The sequence below is a fragment of the Bipolaris oryzae genome (genome assembly GCF_000523455.1).
Source record: "Bipolaris oryzae ATCC 44560 unplaced genomic scaffold scaffold_140, whole genome shotgun sequence".
In the NCBI taxonomy this organism is placed as follows: Eukaryota; Fungi; Ascomycota; class Dothideomycetes; order Pleosporales; family Pleosporaceae; genus Bipolaris; species Bipolaris oryzae.
In genome coordinates, this window is record NW_006911416.1 from 45,497 (window position 1) to 57,686 (window position 12,190).

Below are 12,190 nucleotides of genomic sequence, written 5' to 3' on the forward strand. Positions count from 1 at the left end.
AGCACAGATCGCAAACTAGCCCAGGAACAGGCTAAGGCTTACCGAGCGCTGAAACGCGCGGTCAGGTGTCTCAGCCTTGAGTGATTCGATTTGGGCGTATGAAGTTTGAGAATGTAAATTTGCGCTGCTTTTTCTCGCAAAAGAGCGTGGTTGTTGAGGTGCTAGGGGCTTCGGAGGCGTTGTGCCATATTGCAAGTTGCGCGCAGTCTGGGACCCGCGATTGGGGGATCTGTAAAACAAATCTCCGAGTGCGTGGCATGTTGCTTGCAATGGGGGTTTCCAGCAGCATGATGCAACTGGAAAAGGAAACGGTGAGACCGCCAGATTGTGGGGTAGTCAGCCGCTGACCGACCTCGTGGCAACTGGGCCCATACGGGTAAGCACAGCTGAAAATACATTGACTGTTCGCCGCCAGTTCGACAACAGTACAGCGACAGCGACAACGACTGCTTTGCGATGGAAATCTCCTATCGCAGCCATGGAAGTGCCGGTGACGAAACAAGGCGTGCTATTGGGCTGTTGGTAAACTTACAACCCCGCATCGCCCTAGACAGCGCCGGCAAAAGCCCCCCCCAAGCATAGTTAGGGGGGCATGTAGCGATTTGCGGTCAACGGTGAGTGATGACTCCTGGTGTTGGATGTTTGCAGTAGATGAGTAGCTTAGCTGATGGCCAAGTAACCGGTGAACCAAAGGAGCTCCGCAGCTTACATATGTTGAAGAACAGCGAGATGCGCAGGTGAACGTAATCAGGGAAGGCAACCAGAAGACCTCAACAGGCACCAAGGTGCACGGGTGGCGCCACAGCCGCTGATGTAGAAACTTGGACCTACACCTAGTGAAGGCATGGTGGTGGTAGTGGTGGTGGTGTGCGGACATGATACGGCGCGTCACGTGACATGTGTTGAAAAAAAGGGCGCCCCAATGTAGTAGTAGCACTCACTGACTTAATTCTACCCACTAGCCCCTGGATTTGCTGATTAATCAAACCAGGCGCAGTCGACTATATGTAAGTAGTTTGCGATAAACGTAGGTGTGGATGTCGATAGCAAAGGGCATAAGGGCCCGTTGAGATGGGGATGGTTCGCAGTTCAGCTGGGATTGCGCAGTTGCTGCCTAGCCATTGCGCAACCTTGATAGGGCTGCCTGCTCGGGAGGCTGCAGATCTGCCTGGTGGACCACATGACGATGCAATGTCTGGGGAAAGCTACACCTAGAGAAGGCATTCTCCTGAGGGGCTTGGCCGGCACAACGGCTCGGAAACGGCGTGCTAGGTACACAGCCTCCAAACATCAGTCGATTGACCTGGAGTTTGGAATTCTTAGTCCACTCTAGGTGTAGGGCGTATGATTGATGATGATGTAAGGAGGCTCTGCTGGCGCCACGGTGTGGCGTCATTGTCGGAAGCCGGATATGGACGGTCATCAGCAGGCACGCATCCAAAGACGTGGGCGAGGGTGTTTACAGAGCAAGAGGGCTAGTGGAAGCAGCAAACCAAGTCACGATGGCATTTTGCAGTGTAGATTAGCTGCATTGTGTGGCTGCGCAGTGGTTCGCATGGAGCGCAGTTCGCTAGCATGCATCTGTCAACGGGTATTGTGGGTGGATGGCTGCGCTAAGAGGCTTGCAATGCCAGCTAGGAGCTCGTATACAGAGTAGTCATTCGAAGAGATTGGCCAGGGTCGAGATGGGAGGGACGGGTGCTGCTCGCGCTGCGCCTCACGTACGGGGCGAGCCGACGAGCAAAGAGAAAACAGAGTCACAGGGCGAAGCAAACGAACTACGCCCGTGCCAAATTGGGCAGCTTCTGACTGTTAGGAGTCACGCATGGCAGAATTGTGCGGGCGAGTGTGCGCAAAGGGAGTGTGAATTGAAAATGGGGGTGATTGGATGAGAAGAGCCAGACGAGTTTTTTACTGTTTCGTGTCGCTGACGGAGACGAGTGCCAGGCAGAGTCGTTAGGTGCCACGTCCGGGTGGGCCGGCGGGCGAACTGCTCTCTGGCTGCCAGCAGGGCGGGAGGTGTCGAGTGAGCAGAGGGGCCCAATTGTGAAGGACTGTGGGGCAGCAAAAATCCGGTGAGACAAGACCAGCAAGGCCAGAGGCGCCATAGGCTGGGTAGCGCCATGCACGTCGCTGTCGCCCGCCGGCACCTGTGGAAATGGCAGGGTGCGCTGATGACTCCCTTCACGACACGCAGCAATGGCTCCATCTCTGGGCGCCCTTGAGCGGCTCTGGTGGTACGTCGACAAAGGCACTGCGGGAGCCACGCCTGCTTTTTGGCCTTTGCAACCACTGTCGTGGCTGGTGATGAGCCGGCGGCTCGAGGCACGGTACCGCCGTCCGGTGTGTCAAGGAAGACGACCAGCACCGCGGGGACATGATGAGGCCACCATGGCAGAGGGCAGAGGGCAGAGGGCAGCGGGCAGCGGACAGCTCGGCCCAACTGCGCAGCGAGGAGCGAGGAGCGAGGGCTGGATGTACGCATCATACTTGCACATGTTGACTTTTTTGCACAAAACCAAACAGCCACAGCTGGAAGGGGTGCGTTGAGACGCAGGCCGGACAAGGTGCAGTAGCTGTGGCTGTGGCTGTGATTGTACCCCCGGCAGTCAGCTATCCGCCCGCTAGACCCCAAGAGGCGTGGCGGAGGTGGCTGGTGCCTCGAGAAACAGGCAGCGACAGGGGCCTGCAAGCCATAGGGCGCAGCTCTCACGCCCGTCACCACCATCCCAAACTGTTACACCACCACCACCACCACCCACCGTCCAAAAACAGCAGTCGACGAGCCTCTGTCCAAACCGCTGCAACTGGCTGCCCTGCTCGCCGCAACGCGTTTCAGGAGACGGTGCAGCGGCTGTTGATGCCCTCGCTGACCCCCTTTGCTCGCAGCAGCCACGCACAGCGACTAGGCCGCCAATCACACGGCCGGCTGGCTGCAACATTTCACTTTCTCTAACGTCGGCCCAAAACACGTTTCTAGCTGCAGTTCCCAAGAAATCACAGGCACAGTCGTCATCTTCGCACCCAAGCAGACGTGCAGTCACCGCCCTCACTAGCGCGCCATGGGCCCTGGTCGCTGCTGCTGCTAACACCACCCCTGCCCGATGGGCGCAGGCACCCCGGCTAGTCTCAGGCTTCCACCCACACCCAAGGCATGCGTCTACTGCGAGCGAGGATAGACATATAATTCCATGCTGCCCGCGCCCACCATGGCTCCTCATACCAAGCCCGCTACCAACAACTCGCCCGCACTCTGATCCGTTCAGCCGTCTACCATCTGTACTCGCCAGCCGAGTCCACCACGCCAACAACCCAACACCACCATACCATTGTCGCTCTCGTCCGAGAGTGACTTCATCGCTACCATATCGTACCTTGGCACAAACGTCACCACGGCTACCCCAAGGTCCATACTCAAGAAGCCGCCAACATCCTCCCCGGCAATGCCGTCTGCACGCACAAACATGCCTACGGCCGTCCACGCAAAGCCCGCCGTGGCCAAGAAGGAACGCGTGGTTGGCTTCTACGAAGACCCCGTCATCTCATTCTGCCGTCCTGTAAACACTTCCGAGAGCTGGGCTGCCTACCACTTTGAGATGCACGCCAGGAAGTGTGCTCACTGCCACAACGCCTACGAAGTCCACCGCAACCACGAGCGTCTCTGTGATGTCGGCCACGGCCTGGCCCAGGACGTCGCCCGCTACATCTACCACAAGTCTGGAGCCACCTACTCCACCATGGAGGAGAACAACAAGCTTGTCCGCGTCGAGATCCCAGCCGGTTACGTTGAAGTCTGCAGCCTCCTCAAGGCCATTGAGCGTAGCCTCCGCCACCGATCACGCAGGCCCTTTGTCTCCATGGACCGCAGCTACTACGTCGCTCCCCGCTCATCACCACCACCAACCTCCTCCTCTCCCCCACGACGAAGCAACACTGTCAAGGTTGAGCAAGAGCCCAAGGTCAAGTCCGCCCGACCACGAACCGACGACATTGTTGACTGGCCCGTCACCACCACCACCACCACCAAGGCAAAGCGTCCACTGTCTGAGATTAGCAACACCCCAAACTCCAAGCGCGGTTCCCTCTACGAGGAGGACCTGGCCAAGCAACGCCGCAACGCAAAGCACTACGCCGTTGAAGTCCGCGAGCCAACCAACCGGGACATCCGCGAGCAGCGCTCGTCTGGCTACTACCGATGAATGATGACCTAGGCATTCTCTTTGCGCTTTACGAAATACGATCTCATGATTGATACGACTTATTACGCCATCAGTCTCTTACTAAGAGCCTAGCGCCCGCCGCTACGTGCTCGACTTCCATGCGTGTGCGAGACGGGCGGAAGCTGCAAAAGCTCCGCGGCAGTCCGCACTACCACCACAGACCGATTCCTCATGTTTTTTGCACGCCTTGTTTTCGCGTTGCTTATCTACACATGCTGGCTGGGACGGCGAGGGAGGAGTGGAATGTACCATCGGGGAGGAAGATGCCTCCACCTTTACGGTGTTGAGGGTAATGGATTAATGCAGGGGGGGTTGATGGACCCTGGAATGATGCGATGGAAACGCCTAGATGACGCTGAAGGGCGGGGTTTGGGGACTTTGACACATGTACTATTTTAGCTAGCTATTAATGGAACAACATTGTTCGACACTTCACATCATTTCTTGCCATTATGGGGTGACTTTTTGCCACGGACTACTAAGGATAGTACAGGTGATGAATGACGGCCTTGGGGGCATTGAGTGCATCGTGGAGGGATTGCAAAGTGGAGCTGGCCCGCAGCAAAAATGGCAGAATGTGCGTGCCATGGGGGAGATTACGCTGCACCAAGCATCCATCTACTGAGACCCTCGACACACTCAAACATGGGCAACTAGCACACTATCACGGCTCCCACACCTCGGCTGCTCCCTTTGTACGTAGGCGTAGGCTGTTTCCTTTGCTTCGACTCACACATGGCCAATAGCACAGTGCCACCCCTTGTCTTATCGCTACCCATGCTACTATCATGTGGCCAGGAATATATTGATCGCCGGCGCCGATACGACCTGTGAACAGGTTTGCTGAAAAAGACCCTGACATTTTCTGCCCCGTGGCTCAGCACCCTCTCCATCATCGGAGGTGCCTTTTATTTTACGCTACCCTTCTTGGACACACCGGTATACCAAGACCTGCAGAGGGTGTGCGCGCGCACACGCACACATACCCGCTAGCTACTGCACGTAGACCCTCGTGCAAAAGGGCTGAATGCGCTTCTTCGCAAAGTATGGTATGGTTTGTGGAGTGATTGATGGCTGAATAATAGAGCCCGGCACGGTTGGCTCCCATGGCTCCCAAGACACAGAGGCAAAGATACGACATCATCACCAGCTTCAGCCGAGTCTTGAGCGTGCCGCCATGACGTCTTTGGGTGCTGAAGAGCCTTGTCGAGGGTAAGGGTATGGCGCGGAAGGATTGGTGATGCGGGGCAGGGCAGACGTCAGGGTCTCCGGCTCCCAAAAGTTGGCAACCGGTACCAGATCCAGTACCATCACCAACACTACAGTACGCATGTCAGCTTGGGGTCTCGTGGTCAAGGGGTTTCAATCTGAAACAAAATGGCCATGCGACGTAGTACAGTGCAATATCGCATAGCCAACTGCTACGTGGAGGGTGAAATGGGGATCGATGACAATGGTAACGATGGCAGAATGGCGTTGGTGTTGCGGGGTACGTACCGCCAGACACATGGTAAGGCGAGAGTGGCAAGAATGCGTAGTGTGCCGTCTGCCGTAGCCTTGGAAACGGACAAGCATGGCTCGCATTAATTATTGGCAACGTGCAAATCAGGAGCCTCACTTTTTTTTCTCAGGAGGGCATCAAAGGAGATAGATGTCCGTTTTTTTTCCACAACCCACGTTACGGAGATCGACCCCATTCGTATACGCGTCCACCGCGAAAAAGACCGACGATTATTACACCTGCTATTACTGGCATCATACATACGTCAGAGGACGGAGCGGGTATGTAATAGTTTGAATGTGTATATCGGGTGCCGTGTGTACCAGTGTGCAGTTTTACCGACCTGGGAGACAGAGAGGAACATCAAACGAGCAAGAGAACAAGAGAAATCGGGGGGGAAAGAAGGAACAGCGTTTCGCAATCGGGCTACGCGCAAACTCCCCCACCCTCAACATCTAGATTGCAATCTGGCACTTGATCGATATTCAGATGGTGATTCCAGAACAATTGGGCTCCACTGTAATTGTGCATGGACAGCTGTCACTCGATTGCGCGCTGCCATCTGCACCCCGTCTGGGATATTCCAGGCGCACATCGCCAAAACAACCGAGGGTATGCCAGACTCGGTTCCCTGAGTGTGTGTGTGTGTGTGTGTGTGTGTGTGTCCAAGTCAGCAAACCGTCCGTCTCTCGTTCTCGACATTGGCGGCCCAATCCCCCGGCCCAAAAAGCCTGACTTTACTGACATGATACTCACTAGCTAGTCAAGTTAAAAACTACTGTGTATACACAAATTCCCAGATGAATTTGTAAAAGTGGGGGCGCCACCCGCAGAAGCTCAAGCCCTCCCCCCCCCAAGGCAAAGTTTCCAATAATTCTCAACGAGAAACAAAACAAAAAAAGGACTCACGAAATCTAGCCCTTGGGTGTCCGCAGTCGGCAATGTTGTGCGTAGAAAATAGTGGTCTTTTGTGGAGTTTGACCGACATCCCTCCCCCCCCCCCGTCCCTCATCCGATTGTGCGTTGACAGGTTCCCACTTTTTTTCCCTTTGCAAATGCGGCTAAAGGAAAAAGAGCGAATGTAACAAAAAAGATTAGGGCCTGCATGCCAGAGGTGCAGTGCAGCATACATGCATGATGCATTTCGCAAGCCTCACCGGTCGAATCTTTTTGTGTGGGTTGGTAGTATATTTCCTTCTGGGGGACCCAGTGATTAACCACATACATACATGTGTACATATCAGTACCTGAGCCAAAGGGCCGCTGGGCGGACCCATCGGCCGTCTCCCCACAGCTCGCACCCGCAACTCCGAGACGGTCTCGATCGCCCTCCCCGTGTTATCGGGCGTCTCCGACCCTGCCGTTTCACCCAGCACAAAGCGAGGGAGGGAGGGAGAGAGAGAGAGCGCATTGCGCAAGCACACCATGCCAGCTCATCTCCCCGCACTGAACCAGGGCCCGCCTCTTTGGATTACCACCTTGCGCTCTGTTCAACCAACCCCCTTTTACTTTGCTTTGTTTCCCCCAAATGCCAGCGTGTCCACCCTTTTTCCGGCGTGATCGTCGAACCTTTACCCTCTCTCTCTCTGTCTCTCTCCTTTCGGTCCCCACCAAAAAAAGTATGATGCAGCCGCGCGCTGCTTTTACCCGCCCGAAGGTTTTTGAAACCGGCAAACACACGAACTGCTACCCTATCGTGATCTCTCACCCGACTTTTGTTACCCAACCCTAACTAGTAGGACCCATAACTTACTTACCTTACTCCACCCCTTGCTCGCTGCTCTGTCGCACTCTCTCTTTCCCCACACTCCGGTCATCATCATCCACGGGCAGAGCCCACCCAGAATATTGATCGACCCAATTTTTTCTGTCCTTCCCATCGGCTCACCCGTCTTGTCGTTCGAGACACGCCCGATGGTGACAGCTCCGGTGGCCCCTCCAATGCCGTTGAGATGTGTGTGTGTGTGCCAGCGTGTCGTGTCCCGTTTTCTTTCCACACGCGCACGCCCGTGCGGTGTATACTCTATGGTGTGTGTGTGTGTGTGTGTGTCTGTCTGTCTGCTTGGGCCTGGGTTCCTGGCCTAAGCTTTCGCAAACACACACACGCGCACACACCACACCCGTTACTAAGGACTGTAGTACGCTTGCAGCCCTGCCCAATGGGCCGCTAGATTTTTTTGATTTTTTTCCTTTCTTCACGGGCTACTAGGACTAGGAATGGGAATATTTGGGTGATGCGAATGATGCCCACTCACGCTAGAAAGTTTTGCTTAGCTGATGGGGTTGTCGTAGCTTTCCCGAGGTGAGATGGGTGGGTGCGAGGTTGGGTGTTGCAGGGCTGTGCCTGGATCAGGTACGTGGCAGAAAGGGTGCGTGCCATTGGGCCGTTATGGGAGGGAGGAGGGTGGTTGGGTTGGGTGGGAAGAGAGAGCGTGTTCGGTGGTCCGGTGTTTGTGGGGGGGCGTGTTGCGTGCAGCAGCAGCAGTGTGTTGTGCTTGTGCTTGTGCGTGTGCTTGTGCGTGTGCTTGTGCGTGTGCTTGATTGCTGTGTGGTGGGTTTGAGGCGCAGCATCGGGGGAGGGGCTCAGCCTCCACTTACTAGATTACCGTGTGGCTTGATCATTTTCTGGCGATATATCGCTCCTTTAAGCTGTGTAACGGGTATATTGGTAATCAGACGTCATGCGCACACACACATACACATATCCCCCTGGGGAAAGGAGGGGAGGCCTGATACAGGAACGAGAATATAGGATGCCATCTGATGTTGTGGGCGCCAGCCGTATATCTGGCCCCCAAACCCGATTCGCTTGGTTCTTGAAATAGTAGCTGATCTTTATGCGCACCACTCTTGTGGGCTTGGATACTTGAGTGCGCCAATTATGAGGGGATTTTCTGCCAGACGAGGATAACGACATCCTACAGCACGGTCTCAGATACGCGTCATGAGTAGCCCGAGGTTGGGTATACAAGAGTTTGTTGAGTGGCTGGAAGATGGCGGGTCTCAGCTCAGGGGGCTGTGGGTGTTGGGGAGTGAGACGGGGGCGAGGAGGGTGGTAGGCCTACGAGGAGGGTGATGGTAGGATAAGAATGGATGCAATGATTGTGTGTTTGTGCTTACGAGTGACTGTCTTGCCGGGTTGACAATATATTGGTCCAGCAACTTGTTTCATGCTCTTATTCGAGCGACTCTACGAAAACGATGTGGCTGGTCGGAAGACATGTAAGGCTAGATCTTGGGCAGTGTGATATATTCTGTTGAATGGAGTAAGTGATGACGCTGATGCTAATAGAGTAGTATTATGTCTGGGTGTAGCATTGCGAGTAGTTAACACGGTGCTTCCGGTTTGATATGTGGAGTGCGTATACGACATGTCCTCTACCGTGAACGAATTAAAACAACTCCTATACACAGCAAAGCTGACAGACACTCCTGAATCTTCTTCCATCACATTATGCATGCGGCTTCCGTGTTATGATGACTCTACATGGAACTGACCGGTAGATATAGTCTCGGAACTTGCTTTTCGCCAGCTCATCGACGTGATGATGCCCCTTGTTCATTTTGCGAAAGTAACTTGGAATCAACCACGCCCCCACATCCCTTCTCTTTCCTTTGACACACAGAACCATAAGAGAAAGTATTGGTGTCTTTGGGTTCAGTAGGAAAGATTCCAAGGGGTGCAGATTTTCGGTTGTAGATTGTCGAGTTTTCCGAATGAAGTTTGCCCGGAAATAATTCCTCGGGGCCGGCAAATCGCAATGTCCAATAGATCTAGCACCACATGTAACTGTGACAACCCTTGATTAAGGATAGTACGAAGCCGTATCTGCCGCCCAGGATATCAGTTCCTGTGCTGGTCCTTGTCCAAAGTTGCTCAAAGTCCTAGTATTGTTGATGAAAATTGCTGTATAGTCAACTCATATCTCTTCACAGCGTAACATTTGAGGCCCCAAGATTTGTAAAGAATACATATTCTCTTAACCCCCACCTCGCTGTTACTCATCTTATACCGAACCTTTGCCCTTCTAAGTGAACGCCAAGCAGAAGTGGACAACTCAGCGGAGTACCAAGCAAAGCTGAGGTTTATCCACCAATCACACGACCCCGCCTCAATCACGCATCAAAATCCCTTCTACCACCACGCAAAAGTCATAAATACAAGTCGTCAATTTCTCCCTAATAGAACTTCCAATTCCAATCCACGAATTGTTTGAATCAAAACTGTTCATCATGGCTGCCACTTCCTTCGTCGACGCGCTCAAGAGCGCAAACCTCCTTCCTTCATCAATCATCCCAGACTCTTTCACCCCCACTATTCAGCTATCCGTCAAATTCCCATCAGGTCTTGCCCCCGAAAGGGGAAGTCTCGCACGCGTCAGCCAGATCGCAGAGCAACCCGTCATTTCCATCTCTTCAATGTCAGACTCCCCATCCTCAGCATCAACATTTGCTTTCATGATGATTGATCCCGATGCACCCACGCCTGACGACCCGAAATTCGCTTACTGGCGCCATTGGGTCATTACTTCCATTCCTTCGACTGTTTCCCCAACAGATGACATTACCTCAAATGGGAAGACGTTGACGCAATATCTTGCGCCTGGACCCAAGGACGAGAGTGGCCCGCATCGCTATTTGTTCCTACTTTTTGAGGAGAAAGAAGGTGAGACTCTGGAGAAGGCGGAGATTGGGGGAGAGGAGTTTGTGGAGCGAAGGAGCTTTAGGGCTGAGGAGTTGGTGGCGAAGAAGGGGTTGAAACTGGTGGGTGTGCAGTGGATGAGGGGTGTAGGGGATGGGTGGAATGGTGGTAAGGATGAGTTGTGAGCGACGGGAAGTATGTGTAAGATCTTCCAGGAAGAGATCGTGATGCTCGTTGATAGGGGGGTGCAGTGATGGACATGCTTTGTGTGTATATAGGAGAATTTGGTACTTCACCTTCAGCTTTGATGTATCTCAGAGAGACATATTTTCTCCTTTCAAATACCACATCGAGGATGCGGGAGTTTTTTTTCGATCTTCGTAGGGTACAGAACCCGTTCAGGGCATCCAAAGAACAATGAGGATAAAGTAACTCAAACGCGGGTAGATTGAAAGAACTGCTTGTTGTGAAAAGACCGGTCACAGCAACGAATATGTACTTTGCATTGCCAAGAAACTAGAATAACATAGGAAATAGACGTGAGAAATTATGTCCTAAATTGGGACAGATGTAGGCAATGTAATTCTTCTCTCTAGACCTATTGGGCATTTTTGCAACACAAAGGTGGTGTGATGTAAGAAATTGCATTAATTCTGCGAAACTAAACAAGATCTGTAACCTGGTAAATATGAGGTGTGGGGAACGAGAAAGCTTAATTCAGCTGACCACAATAACCGCTCAGGTGTTTCTCTACCACAACACTCGCTTAGGTACTTCAGCTGGTACCGCGACCGCTCAATTGCTGAATCCTTCTTACGCACAATGTAACTCCAACAACTCTTGACCCGCTCTTTCAATTTCGACTTCCTAAAAAAAACTACATTACTGAGACGGTAACCCTTCGGCCAACTGCGATGTATTACTCCGAGCTGAACACACAGTGGAGTCCGTAGTAACATCAGCATCACACGGTACCGGTGACTTCAGCTACGAAGATGAAAGTACCCAAGACTTCAAGAGAGAAAGAGAGAGAGAGGGAGAGGAAGAAAGACTATAAAACCACCAACGACGACCCCAAAATCTAAACCATCATCAATTCATCATACCATCATCCACTCCCAACATCTCCAACCTCACCAACTTCACCCTCCAGCCACCAATCTCAATCACCAACCATGCTCTCCACCAAGCCCCTCCTCGCCTTCGCCGCCCTAGCCCTCACCGCTTCCGCCTCAAAGTGCGACACCCACCAACTCTACTGCGGCAGCACGCTCAAGTCCGCCCGCGGTATACATCTCCCCACCGTCCCCCTTTCAAAACGCTTTTCTCAAACTAACCTTTCCCCAACAGGCTGGACAAACAACGAAATCCAAAGCAAGTGCCTCCGAAGCACCTGGAACGACGGCCAGTACCCGGCCATGGACCAGATCGACAAGTCACTGTTCAAGTGCGGTAGTGCGGGTGATGCGCTGGTGTGGATTAATGGGCGCGTGCCTTGTGGAAGGTGTGTTGATGGTGGGGCTGGAAAGCCTGATTACTGCGCCTAAGAAGTGTGCTGGGGCTCGAGGGTTTGAGATGGGGGGATGTAGTTTTCTTTCCTTTTGGCTTTTTTTGTTTGGGAAATTGAGGGGAAGGGGGAGGGGATGAGGGGATGGAAAAGACGCTCTTTAATGTGGTTGGTTTGATTTAATGGGTTGTTGATGTGCCTAACACACGCTCGCTTTATTTTGTTATATATTGTTTAGAAGAAATTTAGACCTGGGTTCTTGATAAGTTTGCTGCTTTGATGCAGACGTCGCTTGTCTATTGTAAGGAAAAGAATCTTTT

The 12,190-nt window shown here is 53.1% G+C and overlaps 5 protein-coding genes across 5 annotated transcripts; 4 read left to right on the forward strand and 1 right to left on the reverse strand.

The window, feature by feature from the left end:
• Positions 1–70: 70 nt before the first annotated feature.
• On the reverse strand, positions 71–580 carry COCMIDRAFT_39427 (uncharacterized protein; the record flags this gene model as incomplete). The annotated part of the gene is made up of 3 exons (XM_007692763.1): positions 71–296; positions 349–467; positions 533–580. The coding sequence occupies 3 exons, from the start codon at positions 578–580 to the stop codon at positions 71–73; spliced, it is 393 nt and encodes a 130-aa protein (XP_007690953.1).
• Positions 581–1,685: 1,105 nt separating this feature from the next.
• On the forward strand, positions 1,686–1,892 carry COCMIDRAFT_103239 (uncharacterized protein; the record flags this gene model as incomplete). Its single annotated transcript, XM_007692771.1, has 1 exon — positions 1,686–1,892. The coding sequence occupies one exon, from the start codon at positions 1,686–1,688 to the stop codon at positions 1,890–1,892; it is 207 nt and encodes a 68-aa protein (XP_007690961.1).
• A 1,572-nt stretch (positions 1,893–3,464) lies between these two features.
• COCMIDRAFT_103274 (uncharacterized protein) lies at positions 3,465–4,199 on the forward strand (the record flags this gene model as incomplete). The annotated part of the gene is made up of 1 exon (XM_007692772.1): positions 3,465–4,199. One exon carries the CDS (start codon positions 3,465–3,467, stop codon positions 4,197–4,199), a length of 735 nt encoding a protein of 244 aa, XP_007690962.1.
• A 5,755-nt stretch (positions 4,200–9,954) lies between these two features.
• Positions 9,955–10,548, forward strand: COCMIDRAFT_7914 (uncharacterized protein; the record flags this gene model as incomplete). The annotated part of the gene is made up of 1 exon (XM_007692749.1): positions 9,955–10,548. One exon carries the CDS (start codon positions 9,955–9,957, stop codon positions 10,546–10,548), a length of 594 nt encoding a protein of 197 aa, XP_007690939.1.
• A 990-nt stretch (positions 10,549–11,538) lies between these two features.
• Positions 11,539–11,910, forward strand: COCMIDRAFT_103265 (uncharacterized protein; the record flags this gene model as incomplete). The annotated part of the gene is made up of 2 exons (XM_007692773.1): positions 11,539–11,650; positions 11,714–11,910. The coding sequence occupies 2 exons, from the start codon at positions 11,539–11,541 to the stop codon at positions 11,908–11,910; spliced, it is 309 nt and encodes a 102-aa protein (XP_007690963.1).
• Between the last annotated feature and the right edge of the window lie 280 nt (positions 11,911–12,190).